Raw genomic sequence first — 17,840 nt, forward strand, 5'->3', positions numbered from 1 at the left:
AGGCGTTCTCGTTTCATAACATCAGTCAAATGGGTGCACTGGTGACGGGGATCTCTGCTGAGTCTTTCCACAGCATGAGCCCCAAAGAGCTCTCCCAAGTGGTCAGAGGCACACTGGCCCAACATGCGTCCGATCTGTCACCAGCACAGCAGCAGGGGATCCTCCGGAAGGTAAGGGATCTTCTGTATGCAGGGGGATCCTCTCCCTGTTAACTGACTCTGATCAGAATGGCCAGGGTTAAGAGGCTATTGGCATACATCCTCATGTGTTTGCTCCGCCTCCTTTGCTCATTGGCTGATCACAGGCTTTTGCTCGTTGGCTTTCTTGTCCACTGGCTTTTGCTCATTGGCTCTTTTACTCATTGTCTTGCGCCACTTGGTGCTTTTAGTTTTGTTTTGCCAAAAAATGCAGAAAGGGTTGCTTCTCCCAGATGGGTGTCAAGGCCCAGATCTGTAGACAATTACCAGACTCTGGATTTTCATATCAGAAGCCTTTATTGACAGATATCGGATGGCATGGCTAGAGAAAGCCAGTTCTAACTAACTGTCTTTGAGCAAAACCTTTTATTCCCCCCCATCCTTGAAACCTCCTCTTCTCCCCCCTCCTTCCCTCTTACCCTGTGGCGCCTCCCCTGACCACTCGTCCCCCTGGGGCGAGTGTGCTGTCCCACCTCCCTTTACCTGGGGGCTGTCCTCCCCAGACAATGTTTTAAATAGTCTCACCCACAGGGGGCCTCAGCTTCTGGTGTGCCCTGGCACCCTTCCTGCACCCTTCCTGGCTCCTCCCCTCGCTCTGCTACTTCACTGAGCGAGGGTCGGTCTGCCTACCAGGCTTCCCACCACTCCCCCTTCCCTGTTGTACTCTCACAGGGTTGGGGCTCAGCTCTGGTCTCCCAGCCTGTTCTACCGCACAGCTGGGCTACAGGACCCAGAGAAGCAGTGGCGTAGGAGGTTAAGAGCTCGTGTATCTAATCTGGAGGAACCGGGTTTGATTCTCCGCTCTGCCGCCTGAGCTGTGGAGGCTTATCTGGGGAATTCAGATTAGCCTGTGCACTCCAACACACGCCAGCTGGGTGACCTTGGGCTAGTCACAGCTTCTCGGAGCTCTCTCAGCCCCACCTACCTCACCGGGTGTTTGTTGTGAGGGGGGAAGGGAAAGGAGATTGTAAGCCCCTTTGAGTCTCTTTACAGGAGAGAAAGGGGGATATAAATCCGAAACTCTTCTTCTTCTCTTCCTCTCCCTGCCCTTCTGGTCTAAACAGTTCACTTTCCCTGCCTCCTCACAGGTCTCCCTTCCACCCTCTTCCCTCTGCCAACGCCCCTGAGCATCCTTTCCCACCCCCTTATATCCCTTTCCCCCTCCAATTCCCCTGCCTCGTTCCAGCTGCCGTCCCTTCTGATTCTCTCCATCAGCTTCAGCTGGGATTAGGCGAGCCCGGCCGGGCTCAGAGCCCCGCCCCTTCACTCCTTCATCCTGGCGCGTTCGTGCCGGCGGGCCATTTGATTGATCCGTCGAAGGATCGACGGATCGGGAGATCGGCCTCCCGGTACGTCCCCGGGTCGGTGCGTCGACGCGGCAGGGAGGCGGCGTCCCGCTCGAAAGGAGGGGCGGCGGATATTATGAAGCTATGGACATTGTATGAAAAATGGATGGAAGAAGCCGGATTTAACGAAGAACTATGGAACAAGAGAATAAGAAGAATGAACCTTCTGCCGCTTGCTTGAAATAATCAATGGAAAAGAGTGGGGGAGGGGGTGAAAAAGGAAAAATGTATAGTTGGAACAAGCATATTGAAGTAACAAATATAATAATATTCTATACAATAAAAAAATTATTAAAAAAAAGAAAGGAGGGGCGGTGGATAGCAGGAGAGCGGGCGTCGCTGCGTCCTCCTGCGGCTTCACAAGACCGGGCGCCGCGCAGGGGCTCGTGCCCGGACATACCCCCATAACAAAGACAGAGTGAAACAGAACAGGTATGTTTCAACTGTTGTCCTCCTCAAGGCCGGTGTGAAAGATAAGAGCAGTGGCCAGCTCTTGGGATCTTCTACTACACTACTTTGTGCAGATCAAGGGAAGGCAAGGAAGTGAAAATAAAGATCCATTAGCCTCACAGAGCTCCCTTTGATGCCAGGAAGACACCTCCTGTCAGTGGGAAAGGGACCAGCCCAGAGTAGAATCTGCCATGCTGGGCTGTAGTTCAGTGGTAGAACATCTGTTTTGCATGCAGAGGGTTCTAGACTCAAACACTAACAATTCCAGTCAGAAGGATCAAGCTGTAGTTGACGGGAAAGACCTCGTCCTGAATCTCTGGAGAGCCACAAAGTAGAGGAGACTGGAACCTGGAGTCTAGAACCTTGGCAGACTATGAGGCTGACTCAATAGAAGGCGAGATCGTTTAGGAATTGGCCATGACTCATTGATCGAACATCTGCTTTGAATGCAGAAGGTTCCAGATAATCTCCAGGTAAACAGATCAGGTACCAGGTGATCTGAAAGACTCCATCCTATATCCTGGGGATCGGCCAAAGTAGATCGATGGTATGACTCAGTAGGAGTTGTGGGACAAGACTTGCGTTTGCATTTATTGCGTTTTTGATGGGGTTTCTAAGCTGACTTGAGGGCCCTAAGTAGTGGAAAAGAATTAGGTGACTAACAAATGGAGAATCGCGGTGTCACCAAGGATGCGATTCCCAGAAAGGCTTACAGCTCAACTGGTGTCGTTGCCTCCACACTGTCACAAAGTCGTTCGGATTTTAGTGAGATGGACTTCAAAACAGATGTCCTTTCTTGAACAGCTGCACAGTTCTTCTTGCAAAAAAAAAGGAAAGGGCCATCTAGATGCATTGAGATGTCCCCTGAATTTCTTCCTTGCGCCCCTTCTCTAGATGGTTGCATCCGCAGACCTGGTGTCAGTCATCGCCGACATCCAGGGACCCTTTTTCGCAGAAGTATCTCTTTTCGATTTGTATAAGGAAGGCTTCAACTCTTCAGTGGTGAAAGACAAAGAATTAAGGCCCAGTCAGGTACTGAAGCGTGATGGTGTTTTGCCTATAGATTCGACAGCAGAAAGCCGGGCGAGGCTAAACTTGCTATAGTCTCATTGGTAGCATGGTGAGCAACCTGTCCGGTCTAGCAAGCTGAAGGGATCACCCAGACAGGCAGTGTGAAAGCAGCTCAATTCAATTCATCTGATGTAATAGGCTGCCCCTCCCCTTCCGGGTTTGGGGCGGCTAACATCATAGTGATAAGATACATGTAGATCACAAAATGTTAAAAATCTAAAAGCATTTCAGCAAACCAATCGGTCCATTTATTCCAATGGTCCTATAAGGGTGTAATCACTAATGTCACAAAAAGGGAAAGGGAGAAGGGAGAAAGGAGGGGAGGAAAGAGGAAGGGGGGAGCCCAGGTGGCCCCTTAAGTTACCTGACCCTGCTGACCTGGTAGGTGTAATACCACCCTCTAGCCATCTGCTGTGGGGGTGCTCACAAACCGGAGAGAGCCAAGCAGTGCCATTTAGGTCTATTCTATTGGGTCTTTCAGGTCCGAGATTCCCAAGATCTAATTAGTTTTTTTGTATTTGGGCCATGCTACTTTTTGGCTTAATTTGGGAACGGTTTTGACTGGTTGATTTGGGTGTGTTTGTTTATGTGTTTTGTGTTTTATACTTTCTAGAGCAGTGGTGGTGAACCTATGGCACGGGTGCCAGAGGTGGCACTCAGAGCCCTCCCTGTGGGCACACGCATACAGAGTGCCCTCCTCACACATCTAGGCTGACCTAGGCCGCTGGGTTCAATTATTAGCATTAAACCTAAAACCTAGTTTTGGGGAAGCAGTGTAGGTAACCCTATTAAGCACTGTTAAACCCCATTAATTTTCATGGAAAGAACTAAAGCACGATCGTTTATCTGGGAGTAAGCTCGGTTGCTGGCAATGGGGCTTGCTTCTGAGTAAACCCTCCTAGGGTCGTGATTCACCCGTTCGAAGAGTTGCACGGTTGCTTCAAAGCAAAGCCACCGACTACCGCCAAGCTTACTCCCGAGTAACACACGCCTCGGAGCCAACCGTTTTTCTAACTAAGACCTCGGTATTCAGGTTGAATTGCTGTGTTGGCACTTTGTGATAAATAAGTGGTTTTCGGGTTGCAATTTGGCACTCGGTCTCGAAAAGGTTCGCCATCACTGTTCTAGAGGCTGGATGAGCATATGTTGGGAGTGCTTTGATTGTGTGTTCCTGCATTTCAGGGGGTTGGGCTTGATGGCCCTTGGGGTCTCTTCCAACTCTATGATTCTATAACACTGCATACCTCTTTGGAAACTGGTACTTGAGAAACAATGTAAAAAAACCCTCAGATATGTTTAGCAACCTATCAACACTGCTGTGTGTTAATTTCAGGCATTGTTTCTGTATGAATTATTGTCAAGGAAGACTCCTCCTTTTGATCTATTAAGGTAAGAAAAGTTGGTTCATGCTCCCATTTTGTGCTTTATGGAGATCTTTCTTAAAACTTTGGAGCCAAGCAGGTTTGAGAAAGACTGGAGAAATGCAGGGAAACCTCTGCAGGTGCACGTAAATATCACAATATTAGGAGGAAAGAGATGAAAATCCGTTTCCCAAAATTGTTGTCCTTGAGGCAGAAGAATAAGGATTGGTTTTTATACCTTCTTCTCTGTACCTTTGAGGAGTCTGAAAGTGGCTTACAGTTGCCTTCCCCTCCCCACAAGAGACACCCTGTGAAGTAGGTGGGGCTAAGAGAGCTCTGAGAGAACTGTGACTAGCCCAAGGTCAACCAACAGGCTTCATGTGGAGGAGCGGGGAATCAAACCGTTCTCTAGGTTACAGTCATAAGAACATAAGAACAAGCCAGCTGGATCAGACCAGAGTCCATCTAGTCCAGCTCTCTGCTACTCGCAGTTGCCCACCAGGTGCCTTTGGGAGCTCACATGCAGGATGTGAAAGCCATGGCCTTCTGCTGCACCTGGACTGTTAAGGCATTTGCAATCTCAGATCAAAGAGGATCAAGATTGGTAGCCATAAATCGACTTCTCCTCCATCAATCTGTCCAAACCCCTTTTAAAGCTATCCAGGTTAGTGGCCATCACCACCTCCTGTGGCAGCATATTCCAAACACCAATCACACGTTGCGTGAAGAAGTGTTTCCTTTTATTAGTCCTAATTCTTCCCCCCAGCATTTTCAATGGATGCCCCCTGGTTCTAGTATTGTGAGAAAGAGAGGAAAATTTCTCTCTGTCAACATTTTCTACCCCATGCATAATTTTATAGACTTCGAGCATATTCCCCCCTCAGACGTCTTACAGACGTCTTACAGTCCACTGCTCTTACCGTGTTTTCCCGAAAATAAGACAGTGTCTTATATTAATTTTTGCTCCCAAAGATGCACTATGTCTTATTTTCAGGGGTTGTCTTATTTTTCTGTGTTCTGGTCGACGGGCATGCTTCCAAACAAAAACTTTGCTGCGTCTTACTTTCAGGGGATGCCTTATATTTCGCACTTCAGCAAAACCTCTACTACATCTTATTTTCAGGGGATGTCTTATATTCGGGGAAACAGGGTAAACACTACACACCATGCTGGTCATCTGTGTGGAAGACACCAATCTAAATGTTAATCCTTTTCTGAGTTTACTTGTGGTTTTTATAATTTATTCTCTTTGACTTCGTGGGATTTTTATGTTAGCATTTATTAAATTTTTTCCATACTCTTTCTTAAGCTGTCATTCTAGATCAGTGGTTCTCAACCTGTGGGTCGGGACCCCTTTGGGGGTCGAACGATCCTTTCACTGGGGTCGCCTAAGACTCTGTGCATCAGTGTTCTCCATCTGTAAAATGGATCAATGTTAGGGTTGGGGGTCACCACAACATGAGGAATTGTATTAAAGGGTTGCGGCATTAGGAAGGTTGAGAACCACTGTTCTAGATCATATTGCCACTAACGCTGTGTGTGTGTGTGTGTGTGTGTGTGTATCCTTTTTTAAAAATCAGCATTGTCCAGTTGGTGAAAGGAGTTACGTGTCGTCACATCGAAAGCATGAGCACCATCTCCTTCCTAAACGTTTTCAAAGTTTTTGAAAAGAATCTTCACTTACTTTCACCGTACCAGGTAAAAAAAACCCCAACGTTGTGTACATTTCATATGGGTGGAAAACCTACTTAAGTTGCCACCAACTACGAACTTTGCCTTTGTCTATGAAACAGGGAGACCTATAGATATATAGTAGATAGCTATGTTTAAGTGCTGTCAGTTCGCTTCTAACTCATAGCAACCCTATGACTCAGCATCCTCTAAAACAGTGATGGCGAACCTATGGCACGGGTGCCAGAGGTGGCACTCGGAGCCCTCTCTGTGGGCATGCACAAACAGAGTTCATCATGGGGGGGGGGAATCGCCCCCCCCCCCTCAACACATCTAGGCTGGCCTGGGCCGCTGGGCTCGATTATTAGCATTAAACCTAAGACCTAGTTTTGGGGAAGCAGTGTAGGTAACCCTGTTAAGCGCTGTTAAACCCCACTGATTTTCATGCAAAGAACTAAAGTGCGATCCTTTACCTGGGAGTGAGCTCGGTTGCTGGCAATGGGGCTTGCTTCTGAGTAAACCCTCCTAGGGTGGTGATTCACCCATTGGAGGAGTTGCACAGTCGCTTCAAAGCAAAGCCACCAACTACCACCAAGCTTACTCCCGAGTAACGCACGCCTCAGAGCCAACCATTTTTTCTAAACTAAAACCTCAGTATTCAGGTTAAATTGCTGTGTTGGCACTTTGCGATAAATAAGTGGGTTTTGGGTTGCAGTTTGGGCACGGTCTCAAAAAGGTTCGCCATCACTGCTCTAAAACATCCTATTGTTAACATTCTTGCTTAGGTCTTGCAAACTGAGGTTTGTAGCTTCCTTCATAGAATCAATCCATCCCATGTTGGGTCTTCCTCTTTTCCTGCTGCCTTCAAATTTCCTAGCATTATTGTCCTTTCCAGTGACTCTTGTCTTCACATAATGTGACTAAAGTACGGTACCCTCAGTTTAGTCATTCTAGCTTCTGGTGACAGTTCAAACTTGATTGGAACTAGAACCTACTGATTTGTTTTGTTTTTTGGCAGTCCAGAGTATGTATCTGACAAAGGGAGTTTTGGTTCTCGAAAGCTCTGGAAACACTGGCGTATCTAGGGGGGGGCGATGTGCCACTTCCTGGAAAACTTGCTGGCAATAGCCCCTCTAAGTATAGGCATTAGTCGTAGGTAGTTAGTTGATCAGCCTGGTTTTATACCAGGGTTGGTTAGGCTGAGACTAGTTAGGTTTTAGATAAAGGGAAGTTGCATAATTATGGGGGCACCAACTTTGGGCCTGGGGATCCCCGTTTTGATGGGACGGGGCAGATACTGCGGTAGGCGGCGGCCATATGATAGAAGATGTACGAGATACAGTTATGCTCGCCCACCTTCTGACCTCCGACCTATCCCAAGAAACGATGGTGGTTGGGATCAGGGATACTCTGCTTCGTCATTGGTGCTAATCAATGCCAGGTCCATCAACAACAAGACCATGGTACTTCGAGATTTTCTCGGTGCCCAGCAGGTGGACCTGGCAGGTGTCACCGAAACCTGGGTGCGCGAAGGTGAGACCGTCGCCTTGGGCGAAGTCGCGCCCCCGGGTTTCGCGTGCCTTCACCGATCACGAACACAGGGCGGGGGTGGGGTGGCATTGTTCATCCGTGAGTCTATCCCCTTTAGGGCAGTCCCTGTCGGAGATCACTGGCATGGAGTGTGTCGGCCTAGAGTCGTTGGCCTCGGAGAGGTTGGCTGTACTACTGGTGTACCGGTCGCCCTAGCGCGCTTGCGGGAGGCAGCCTGTCACGGCTGCTGGAGGTGGTGTCGGACTGGGCGTTGCGGTTCCCCAAACTTATTGTTTTGGGGGACTTCAACATCCACGTCGGCGCCGCCTCATGTCAATGGGCGGCAGCAGACCTAGTGTCATCCATGGCGGCTAGGCCTCTCCTTAATCAACTTTGGCCCCACCCATGAGGCCGGTCACACGCTGGATTTGGTCTTGGTCAGGGATGAACCTGGTGGTATCCTCTATCAATAGAGTGCCATGGTCCGACCACTATGCCTTGAAGGTCGGATGGACTTGCCGCAACACCCGGTCTAGGCGACGGGCGATTTTTGCCAGCCAGCGAGACTTATGGATCCACTTGGTTTCCTGAATGCTCTTCGGGACCCTGAACCCTCCGGCACACTTTCGATGAGCAGGTGGAGGACTGGAATGCCCAGCTCTCCAATGCCATCAATGTTGTTGCCCGGCATCCTCTACTCGCCCGTTTTCGTGGCGGCTCCATGGTATCTGGAGGAGTTGCGTCAAATGAAGCGGGGTCTTAGACGTCTAGAGCGAGTGTGGAGGAAATCTCACGGAAGCCGAAGCTCTTGTGAACATCTTATAGGGCGTTTATGAAAGCCTATGAGATGGCGGCGAAGGAAGCGAAGAGGGTCTTCTTCTCCTCCTCCATCGCGTCCGCTAGCTCTCGCCCAGCTCAATTGTTTATAATTAGGTCATTGACCTCCTTGTCAGAGAGGTCATCAAACTTTCAATTGGATATCAGCTGTGAGGCATTTATGAGCTTCTTTGCGGATAAGGTTGCGTCGCTCGCCATGACCTCCCACCCACGTTGGCTACAATTAGTGAACTGGAGACTCCCTTGCCGTCTTCTGGCCCGTGTTTGGCCAGTTTTCCCTACTCTATGAAGCAGCTGTAGACAGGACCTTAGCTGCTGTTAGACCTACTACCTGTCCTCTGGATCCGTGCCCGTCTTGGCTTGTGAAAGCCTGCCAGGCGGAGCTGACCCATCTGTTGAGTATCATCAATAACTCCCTTGAGCAAGGAGTTTTCCCAGATGGGTTGGAAGGAGGCAATGGTCCACCCACTCTTAAAGACCATCATTAGATCCTAGGGATCTGGCCAATTACCGCCCGTTTGAATCTGTCGTTTCTGGGAAGGTAATTGAGAGAAGTGGTGCTGGAGCAGCTTCAAGGCTTCCTGGATGACACATCGACTTTCGACCCCTTCCAGTCCGGCTTCCGTGCTGGGCATGGGACGGAGACTGTTCTCGTCGCCGTCACAGATACACTCATTATGCAGCTTGACCAAAGGCGGATCGGCGCTGCTGGTATTGCTAGATCTTACATGGCGTTTGATGTGAGTCGACCATAACCTTTTGACCCACCGCCTGGCTGCCTCTGGAGTGCTTGGGGCACCGTCCTTCAGTGGATTGCCTCAAGTTTCTCCGGGCGGACTCAGCAAGTGAGTGCAGGGATGAAGGAGGCCTCCTGGAAGCGCCCGCTTGATTGCGGTGTAAAATCCCAGGGGCATTATTATCCCCTCGCTTGTTTGTTTAACATCTACATCGCTGACCCCTTGCTCAGCTGAGTGACCGGAGTTTTGGGCTGTCTTGTCATCAGTATGCAGATTGACAACTCAGCTCATTCTGCTGCTGATGTGGAGGGGGGGAACAGCCACCGCCCCTGCAAGCTCTACAGCATTGTTTGGAGGCTGATGTGGCTGGTTGGTTGCGACAGAGTAGGTTAAAAACTGAATCCATCGAAGGCAGGAGATCCTCACCTGGCTGGGCCGTGAGGGGAGAGAGGGATGTTTCTAGCCGCCCGGTGTGGGAGGGGGGTCAAGACGTGGCACCGGCTTCCCCTCCAGTCGCCGAACCTGGGGGGTCCACCTGGATTCGCTCTCTATCAATGGAGAGATCCAGGTGTGGCCCATATAACCCGGGTTGCTTTCTTCCACCTTCGCCAGCAGCCCGGGCGGCTGGCCCCCTTTCTCTCCCAGACCGGATCTGGCCACAGTGATCCAATGGACAAAGCGGTCATCTCCAGACTAGACTATTGTAACTTCGCTAGCTACGCGGGCACTCCCCTTAAGGATCTGATTCGGAGGGTTAAAACTGGTCCAAAATGCAGCTCTTTGGCTGCGTCTGCTTACAGGCAGTAGCAGTGCCACCTGGGATCATATCCAGCCCTGTGCTTTCGCGCCAGGCTGCATTGGCTCCCAGTAGAGTTCGAATCATCTTCAAGGTTTTGGTGCTGACAGCTTTAAGGCCTTCATAGCGGCCTGGGACTCTTCCGTATCTTAGGGACCGCGCATGCGCCCCACATGTCCCTATCACGGCCTCTTCTCGGCTGGCTCGCGGGAGAGCCAATCTACTGGTGGTCCCTGGCCCCTCGAATGATCTGGCTGGAGCCTTCCATTAACGGGCCATTGTGGGCTTTTACAGCTCTGGCCCCAGCCTGGTGGAACACTCTCCCACCAGCTGTCCCGGGTCCCTCGCAGGGACCTTACTGGAATTCTGCAGGGCCTGTAAAGGCGGAGTTGATTTCAGCTGGCAGGCCTTTGGAGGATCCAGCCGTTGATGGTGCCCCCCCCCATGAGTGGTCCTTTACATCCAGTGCCTTTGCCATCCTGGGGGTTTGCTGATCTTTCCCCTGAAAGAGGGTTTGGAAATGAAACAAAAGGATCTGTCGGACGCCATTGGCGTGTTAGTTTTGAAATCTTTCTACTAGTTTTATTTTATTTACTACTGCTGCTTTTAAATGGTTTTAGTTATTTTACTTGTATACGTGCATTTTTATCTGTATATGTGCATTGTATTGTACACCGCCCAGAGCCCTACGGGGATGGGGCGGTATAATAAATCGAAATAAATAAATAAATAAATAAATAAGTGTTCCCAGATGCTGCATAGAACTTACAATGTGCTGTGCGGAACTGAGTCTCCCAGGAGGGCTCCCACTGCCTGGTGGCCCCTTATTTACGTGGCACCAATATGGTGGCCACACAACTACATGTGTCCATGTCTTACAGAGAATGTTGCTTGTTGGTCTAAGATGCTACTGGACTTGAATCTTATTCTTCTATAGATATATCTGCACAGTCTTTATTATATCCCGCCCCCTCTCTCCCCTGCCTTCTCCCAAGTCAGTTCTCTGACTCTGCCGGGAACTGAACTTCTGAGTCTAAAGAATGTGCTCAATTATTGAGACAAGGCCCCACGATGTTTCCAATGTACAAATATGTAAATTTTCTGTTTTAATTTGCTTCTAGTTTCAATTAAGTCAACTGCTCAGAATGTTGCTAGGCACAGGAATTTATTCGATTGCATTTCATCAGCAAAGTTCTGGCGCTGCCGCCTATTTAGGTGACAACTGCTCCCATGCGCAGCTCTATATGTTGGGGAAATACCCATTCAAAGCAAAATGAAAAAGCTCTACCCAATCACAGGGATGTCTGGTTACGGTGGCAATCAGTCGCTGCTACAGAGAGGTCTTGTTATTTCGTTGGCAAGCAACAAGCAGTTTGAGAGCTAAATTTACAACTATCTTGCCATAAACGCAGTGGTGGGATCCAAAAATGTTAGTAACAGGTTCCCATGGTGGTGGGATTCAAACTGTGGCGTAGCGCCAATGGGGCTGGGCGGGGCACGACGGGGGCATGGCCGGGCATTCCAGGGGCGGGTCATTCCTGGGCATGGCTGTGGCAAGGATGCAGCCACTGCGCCGGTCCTTGGGCAGGCAACGAATGCACGAAGGCGCAGGCTGCCACGCATGCTGGTGCACCTCCTGCTAGACTGCTTCAAGTTCTGCGCACTACTGCTGAGAGGAGGGGCGTAACTCAGGCAAAAATCACATGGCAAAATCACCCATTAGTAACCCCCTCTCGGCACACACAAATAATGAGTCACCTACTCTCGGGAACCTGTGAGAACCTGCTGGATCCCACCTCTGCATAAACGCTTGGACTGTTGTGTGTTTAGAGTGAAACAGTGGAGCCAAAAGACTGGAAAAACCTGGCACTATAATAGAAAAGGCAGCAAATAAGCCACCCAAGATGATCAACGTTTGTTTGCGCTGTTCCTGTCATGTCAGATGGGTGGCCTTGTTGGCCTGCTGTAGAGAAGCAAGATTTAAGTCCAGCGGCACATTAAAGACCCACGAAATTTCCAGTTTATGAAAGTCAAAACTCCCTTCGTTAAATCGGATTTGAGCGTTGCCCTTCTAGAGATCTGGCGGGTCTTTCAGGGGCCGCTGGACTGGAATCTTTCCTTTTATTTGAGAAAGGGAAAGTAAGATTGTTTCAACCTGCCTTGTTTCTGCAGATCAGTTGTTTGGCCTGGAAATTCTGGCTCCTCTCCAATGTGTCCATTCCGCCTTACCTCTTATCCGTGCTCCCGTAAGTTATTCTTTTTAACTTCTGGTCGTACATCATCTTTCCTGCTTTGAGTGGTGGGAAAATGTGGGACTGAAGGCTAATGTGTTTTAGTACATTTTTTATCTGAAAAGCTCGACCTCTTTCTTCAGGCTTTCTGTGCACAGTAGATCCCCCGATTCCTTCTCTTTCATGTCACCTTTCTCACTGTTATTCTTTCCTCTAGTTCTGAACACCTGGAATCTGTTAGGGGATCTCTCTGCATCCCTTTTGTCACCAGCCTCGGGAAAGTTGAACTGGATCGTCTTATTTTAAATGAGCACAAAAAGAAAACGGTTCTCCAGAGAGTGCAGGAGTGCCTGGTAAGAGTTGGGGGTGGCCGTGAAGCTGACCTGTATTCCTGGGGGGGGGGGGGGGGGGGGAGATAAGCAGTTTAGAAGAGACTCAGTCCAAACCAGATGGACTTTGAAAGTTCCATTTTTAAAAACTCAGTTACCAGGCACATGGGAGGCACATGAGAACATAAGAACATAAGAACAAGCCAGCTGGATCAGACCAGAGTCCATCTAGTCCAGCTCTCTGCTACTCGCAGTGGCCCACCAGGTGCCTTGGGGAGCTCACCTGCAGGAGGTGAAAGCAATGGCCTTAAGAACATAAGGAAGAGCCTGCTGGATCAGACCAGAGTCCATCTCGTCCAGCTCTCTGCTACTCGCAGTGGCCCACCAGGTGCCCTTGAGAGCTCACATGCAGGATGTAAAAGCAATGGCCTGCTGCTGCTGCTGCTCCCGAGCACCTGGTCTGCTAAGGCATTTGCAATCTCAGATCAAAGAGGATCAAGATTGGTAGGTCTTAGACCCTTCCAACACATGGAAGGGTCTAAGTCTTCTTCTTGTGACGGTTCTGCAAATAGAACAAAAACCAAGAGAAACGTAGGCCCCTTCCGCACATGCAGAACAACGCACTTTCAACCCACCTTCAATGCACTTTGCAGCTGGATTTTACTGTGTGGAATAGAAAATCCACTTCCAAACAATGGTGAAAGTGGATTGAATGTGTGTTATTCTGCATGTGTGGAAGGGGCCGTATATATTTACCTCAGTTTCAGTTCCCAAGGGCCATTGCAGGCCTCTGTTTCGACAGCAATTTGTGACCCGATAAAATATTTTACTATATTTATACCCCACCCGACTCCCAGCTGAAGCCGAGCTCAGAGCGGCTTGCAAAATTAGGCTAAAACCAAAACACCGTAAAATCACAAATCAACACTACAGTATAAACTGAAACAATTATATGTTGTTCTTAAAACCAAATGCAGGCCCTCTGTCTTTGATGGGTTAAGTTTCAGTCTCCTCTCTACACCTCATCTGTAACTTATTTGTTTCAGAATGGTTCTCTGGTCGATGAATATGACATTGACTTGTTGGGAAATCTCATCTGCCATTTGCCAGCTGCTTTAATTTGCGATGGGATCTCGCTGGAAACCCTGGTGACCGCCCTTCACCAGTTCCGGCTGTGTCGGCAACTTAGCCATGAGCAGAAGCTAGAAATCAAGCACAGGCTGATCGAGATATATGGGTAAGATATAAAGACACGCACCCATGAATATATACATACACACTCACACATATCATATATATTATATAACATTCATTCAGGATCGGTCCTAGCTAGTGTCTAGATGGGACATCACCAACAGGGCCATCTTAGCAGCATTATAGACCCCCAGGCAAAGCATAGAATTGTAGAGTTGGAAGAGACCCCAAAAAGGGCCATCAAGTCCAACCCCCTTGCAATGCAGGAACACACAATCAAAGCACTCCTGACAGATGGCCATCCAGCCTCTGTTTAAAACCCTCCAAAGAAGGAGACTCCACCACACTCCAAGGGTCGAACAGCCCTTACTGTCAGAAAGTTTTTCCTGATGTTTGAGTGGGATTTCTTTTCCTTCACCTTGAACCCATGACTCCTGGTCCTAGTCTCTAGAACTGCAGAAAACAAGCACACCAACATGACATACACAATGATTTAACGTTATGTAGTGCGTGAGGAACGTACACATATATGTACGTGTCGTTGCAGAGGTGACCGTGATACCAAATCAGAGGCTGATGCCAACGTCCACTTGTTATCATAAAAAAATGACATTAATATTGTTCATCATCTTTAGTAAAGCACATCCTAAATATGCATTTTTCAGTATCAAATATTTATAGTTTAGTATAGCATTGATTGATTGATTGATTGATTGATTGATTGATTGATTGATTGATTAGGACATAAGAACATAAGAACATAAGAACAAGCCAGCTGGATCAGACCAGAGTCCATCTAGTCCAGCTCTCTGCTACTCGCAGTGGCCCACCAGGTGCCTTTGGGAGCTCACAGGCAGGATGTGAAAGCAAGGGCCTGCTGCTGCTGCTGCTGCTCCCAAGCACCTGGTCTGCTAAGGCATTTGCAATTTGAGATCAAGGAGGATCAAGATTGGTAGCCATAAATTGACTTCTCCTCCATAAATCTGTCCAAGCCCCTTTTAAAGCTATCCAGGTTAGTGGCCATCACCACCTCCTGTGGCAGCATATTCCAAACACCAATCACACGTTGTGTGAAGAAGTGTTTCCTTTTATTAGTCCTAATTCTTCCCCCCAGCATTTTCAATGGATGCCCCCTGGTTCTAGTATTGTGAGAAAGAGAGAAAAATTTCTCTCTGTCAACATTTTCTATCCCATGCATAATTTGATTGATTGATTGATCGATTGATTGACAGCAAATACATAGATTAGCATGGGGCCTCTATGCTTGTGGGGACCCTGGGCAGCCGTCCGGCATGCTCATGTGTTAAGACAGCCCTGATTACCAGGGTCGCTACACAGAGGAAGGCAACAGCAAACCACCTTGCCTTGAAAACCCTACTGAGTTGCCATAAGTCAGCTGTGACTTGACAGCACTTTACATATGCACAGTATTTTGATATCTAAGGTTAATAATATTTTCAGCTCGCCCAGAAACTGGACTGCTGAAACGACGCAGGACAGCGGACCTTTCATAGGCCTTTTGCCCAAAGCTGAATTGAGTGTCCTCGTTGAAAAGGTATTGCCATGGTTTTGATTCTTCTCGAGCCTTCGAGCTGTCCTGTTAATGAATGAGGTAAAATCATAGAGTCAGAGTTGGAAGAGACCACAAGGGCCATCCAGTCCAACCCCCTGCCATGCAGGAACACACAGTCAAAGCACTCCCAACATATGTTCATCCAGCCTCTGTTTAAAAACCTCCAAAGAAGGAGACTCCACCACACTCTAAAGCAGTGAATTCCACTGTCAAACAGCTCTGACGGTCAGGAAGTTCTTCGTAATGTTTAGGTGGGATCTCTTTTCCTGCACCTTGAATCCATTACTCCGTGTCCTAGTCTCTGAGGCAGCAGAAAACAAGCTTGCTCCCTCTTCGACACGGCATCCCTTCAAATATTTAAACATGGCTATCATGTCCCCCCTTAACCTTCACTTCTCCGGACGAAACATCTACCTCAAAAGAAAAGAAAAACAATTGCCTAGATTTCAGTCCCCTGCATCATTCTTTACATAGACAGCAAGTGGGTAGCCATAGAGTAGCTGAAGTCAATCTGAGTCCAGTAGAATCATAAAGACCAACACATTTTTCCAGTGCATAGGCTTTTGTGACTCAAAGCTCACTTCATTAGAGATGGTATCTGATGAAGTGAGCTTGGACCTATGAAAGCTTATTCCCTGGAAGAGTTCGCTGGTCTCTAGGCTGGTCCTGGGTTCAGATTCTGTCCAGCCTTATTCTGGCACCATCGTGATAAGCAATTGTATGTTTAGAGGCATAGCTACAAAGCCAGTCTTGGTCTTGACTCACACCCGGTGCCTTCAGCTAAAGGATCATAGGTAGCCAAAGAAGAAGAAGAAGAGTTGGATTTATATCCCACCTTTATCTCTTATAGGAGACTCAAAGGGGCTGACAAACTCCTTTCCTTTCCTCCCTCACAGCCAACATGGCCATTTCCCCCCTTCCCACAGTCACTGCGACCACAACTAGGTTTTCCAGAAGGAAGTCTCCTACCACAGCAAGAGGTTTAGATACTGAACTAGATGAAATGAGGATCTGACTTGCAAGAAGGCATAAATTTTCATGTCAAGGCCCATAATCAGATGCAAGGCCCTGATCCTCCTGGTTTCCCTTCTCATTGAGTCTGAAGAGCCCTTTTGCCAAGTCAGAAACAATCTAAAACGGTCTTCCTCCTTTTCTGTCTCCGATCCATCGAAGTTTCCAGATACCATCCTAAAAATAGCATCCAAGACGACTGGGCCAATTCCTCCTACTGAGGACCTCCTGTTGGCTCAATTTGAATCTGTTCGCAACTCAATCAGAGCACCCGATGAATCTACCGGTGAGTAACTCTTTGCTCGTTTTGTGCTCTTGACCAAGATCCTCTCTATGTTTGACTTTGTTTGTGAATGTGCTTTGAGCCAGGCAGCCTATCTCAAAGCCAAACAGGAAGTGATTTAGGAAGACTCTCACACATGTGAACGTTCTGTTTGTGAAACTGCTGAACTATATTAGGGAAAGTTCAGACAAATGTAGAAGAGAGAAAAGGAGAAAAGGAGGATAGAACTGAGCCCGAGAATACTCATTCATCTAATTCATAAAATGTTGCACTAAAAGAATTTCCATGTAAATCACACCAAGACTGCTTTAGAATCATGGAATCATAGAGTTGGAAGAGACCCCCAAGGGCCATCCAGTCCAATCCCCTGCCATGCAGGAACACACTATCAAAGCTCTCCCAACATACATTCATCCAGCCTCTGTTTAAAAACCTCCAACCACTCTCTAAGGCAGTGAATTCCACTGTCAAATAGCCCTGACAGTCAGAAAGTTCTTCCTAATGTTTACCTGGAATCTCTTTTCCTGCACCTTGAACCCATCACTCCGTGTCCTCGTCTCTGAGGTAGCAGAAAACAAGCTTGCTCCCTCTTCAACTTGGCATCCCTTCAGATATTTAAACAGAGCTATCATGTCCCCCCCTTAACCCACGCTTCTCTAGACAAAACATTCCCAGCTCCCTAAGCCTCTCTTCGTAGGGCATGGATTCCAGACCTTTGACTATTTCGATTGCCCTCCTTTTGGACATGTTCCGGCTTGTCAATATCCTTCTTAAATTGCGGTGCCCAGATCTGAACACAGTACTCTAGGTGAGGTCTTTCCCCAGGCTCAGCAGACTTCTCCGCTCAGCTATATCATCTATCATTCCAGATTGCACAGAAGTCTCAGAGCCTACACTAGATGAGATTATCAAGTTGTCGGAAGCCAACGTGTTTTGGTCCGTTCCGGAACTGGGCTGCATGAATCCTGAGACTTTTGCCAAGACTGTGGAACTCCTGGGCTCAGTCGGGGGTTTCCGTGCTCCTCAGCTGACTGCGCTAAAAGAGAAGGCCAAGCAGGTAACTTTGGGAACCCACGCTAAAACCACTGAACAAAATTTAGCAGCCTCAATCTTAGCAGCAAGATCGACCTGCCATTTTGCCACTGTGTGTTAGAAGGCTGTTTTTAAAAATAAAAATAAATAAATAGACAGACAGACAGACAGACAGACAGACAGACAGACAG

The 17,840-nt window shown here is 48.2% G+C and overlaps 1 protein-coding gene across 1 annotated transcript in view; it reads left to right on the top strand.

The window, feature by feature from the left end:
- The window catches only part of OTOA (otoancorin), a 45,490-nt gene that overhangs the window by 15,440 nt on the left and 12,210 nt on the right, over positions 1 to 17,840 (top strand). Inside the window, exons 15-24 of the mRNA XM_048492377.1 lie at positions 3 to 170; positions 2,888 to 3,025; positions 4,398 to 4,453; positions 6,006 to 6,123; positions 12,169 to 12,242; positions 12,445 to 12,580; positions 13,603 to 13,793; positions 15,212 to 15,305; positions 16,497 to 16,620; positions 17,487 to 17,674. Coding sequence (XP_048348334.1) covers positions 3 to 170; positions 2,888 to 3,025; positions 4,398 to 4,453; positions 6,006 to 6,123; positions 12,169 to 12,242; positions 12,445 to 12,580; positions 13,603 to 13,793; positions 15,212 to 15,305; positions 16,497 to 16,620; positions 17,487 to 17,674 — 1,287 coding nt within the window. The remainder of the gene's footprint in view (positions 1 to 2; positions 171 to 2,887; positions 3,026 to 4,397; positions 4,454 to 6,005; positions 6,124 to 12,168; positions 12,243 to 12,444; positions 12,581 to 13,602; positions 13,794 to 15,211; positions 15,306 to 16,496; positions 16,621 to 17,486; positions 17,675 to 17,840) is intronic.

This window comes from Sphaerodactylus townsendi, linkage group LG04, assembly GCF_021028975.2.
Source record: "Sphaerodactylus townsendi isolate TG3544 linkage group LG04, MPM_Stown_v2.3, whole genome shotgun sequence".
Taxonomy (NCBI): domain Eukaryota; kingdom Metazoa; phylum Chordata; class Lepidosauria; order Squamata; family Sphaerodactylidae; genus Sphaerodactylus; species Sphaerodactylus townsendi.